At 77.2% G+C, this 1512-nt stretch overlaps 1 protein-coding gene across 1 annotated transcript in view; it reads left to right on the forward strand.

The window, feature by feature from the left end:
- Positions 1-70: 70 nt before the first annotated feature.
- The window catches only part of MNEG_5533 (hypothetical protein), a gene marked incomplete at both ends in the record, with an annotated part of 4486 nt that continues 3044 nt past the window's right edge, over positions 71-1512 (forward strand). Inside the window, 3 exons of the mRNA XM_014045987.1 lie at positions 71-454; positions 496-685; positions 750-1343. Coding sequence (XP_013901441.1) covers positions 71-454; positions 496-685; positions 750-1343 — 1168 coding nt within the window. The remainder of the gene's footprint in view (positions 455-495; positions 686-749; positions 1344-1512) is intronic.

Consider the following 1512-nt stretch of genomic DNA (forward strand, 5'->3'; position numbering starts at 1 on the left):
GCGCGGGCCCGCGGCGCGGCGCGCGGCGGCGGCGGTCGTCGCGCGGCTGCTGCTGCGGCCGGGCGGCCTGATGCTGCTTGACGGCGGCGGCGCCGGCGGCGGCGGCGGCAGGCAGCGACGGGGGCCTGCAGTTAATGCAACTGATGTCGCCAACACAGCATGGGGCCTCGCGCGGCTGCACATCGCTCTCACGCGCTGCAGCAGAGGCGGCAGCGGTGGCCCGGGCGCGGGCGGCTCGGACGGGGGCGGCGGCGGCGAAGTAGCGGGCGGCGGCGGCGGCGGCGGCGGGGAGCTGGAGCGGCTGCTCGCCAGCGACGGCCTGTGGGGCGCGTTGGAGGACGCGTGTGTTGCGCAGCTGCCCCAGGCGGGCCCGCGGGAGCTGGCCGCAATGCTGTGGGCCTTTGCGGCCGCGCGGCGCCCCGCGGCGCGGCTGCTCGCCGCGGCGGCGCCGCAGGTGACGCGGCTGGAGGCGCGGCTCGATGCGACCCACATCAGCTGCATCGCGTGGGCGTATGCGAAGCAGGGCTGCAAGTGCGGCGGCGACAGCAGCAGCAACAGCAGCAGCAGCAGCAGCAGCAGCAGCAGCAGCAGCAGCAGCAGCAGCAGCAGCAGCAGCAGCAGCAGCAGCAGCAGCAGCAGCAGCAGCAGCAGCAGCAGCAACAGAGGCGGCAGCAGCAGGGGCAAGGTTGTTGGAAGCAGGGGCGCTGGCGGCTCTCCTGCCGACGACGCCGCACTTTCACACATCGCAGCCCCCAGCAGCGGCGGCGCAGCACCGCCGGGCGGCGCGGTGCCGCCGGGCGTTGTGCAAGCCGTCTTCGACTGCCTGGCGCGCCGCGCGGCGGTCAACGCGCCCAACTTCCGCGCCCAGGCCCTGGCCGTGACGCTCTGGGCCATGGCCGCCGTCGGCCACCGCGGCGCCGCCGCGGCGCCCGCCGCGGCGGCGATGGCGGCCGTCGCCGAGCTGCGCCACTGGAAGTTCAGCGGCCACGGCATCTCGCTGTTGGCGGGCGCCGCGCCGGCGCTGGGGCTGCTGGATCTGCGGCCGGGGTTGGGCGGGGCGCTCATGAGGGAGGCGCTGTTCAAAATGGAAGAGCTGCGGCCGCTGGGCGTGGCGCGCGTGCTGCGCTTCTTCGCGGAGGAGCGGCGGCTGCGGGCGGCGCGGCGGCGGCGCGGGGACGCGCTGCAGCAAGAGCAGTCGCGGCAGCAGCAGGACGGGCAGCGGCGGGGCGCGGGGCCGCACGCGGTCCCGCGGGTGCTCGCTCCGGCGGCGCCCGCTGGCGTCCCGGCGTCGCGGGCGGAGGCGGCGGCGGCGGCCGCCGCCGCTGCGGTGCTGGCAGCAGATGGTCCGCTGCCGGCCGCCGCGGTGCCGCCCTGCGAAAGGGCATTTCTCAGAGAACTGCTGCGCCAGGCGGAGTCTCAGCTCGCGCCGACGACGCCTCTAACGCTGCTGCACCAGCTGCTGGCGCTCGCCGCGCTGCGCGCGCGCGAGCCGCGCCTGCTCCGCGGCATGGC

This window comes from Monoraphidium neglectum, assembly GCF_000611645.1.
Source record: "Monoraphidium neglectum strain SAG 48.87 unplaced genomic scaffold scaffold00834, whole genome shotgun sequence".
Taxonomy (NCBI): Eukaryota; Viridiplantae; Chlorophyta; class Chlorophyceae; order Sphaeropleales; family Selenastraceae; genus Monoraphidium; species Monoraphidium neglectum.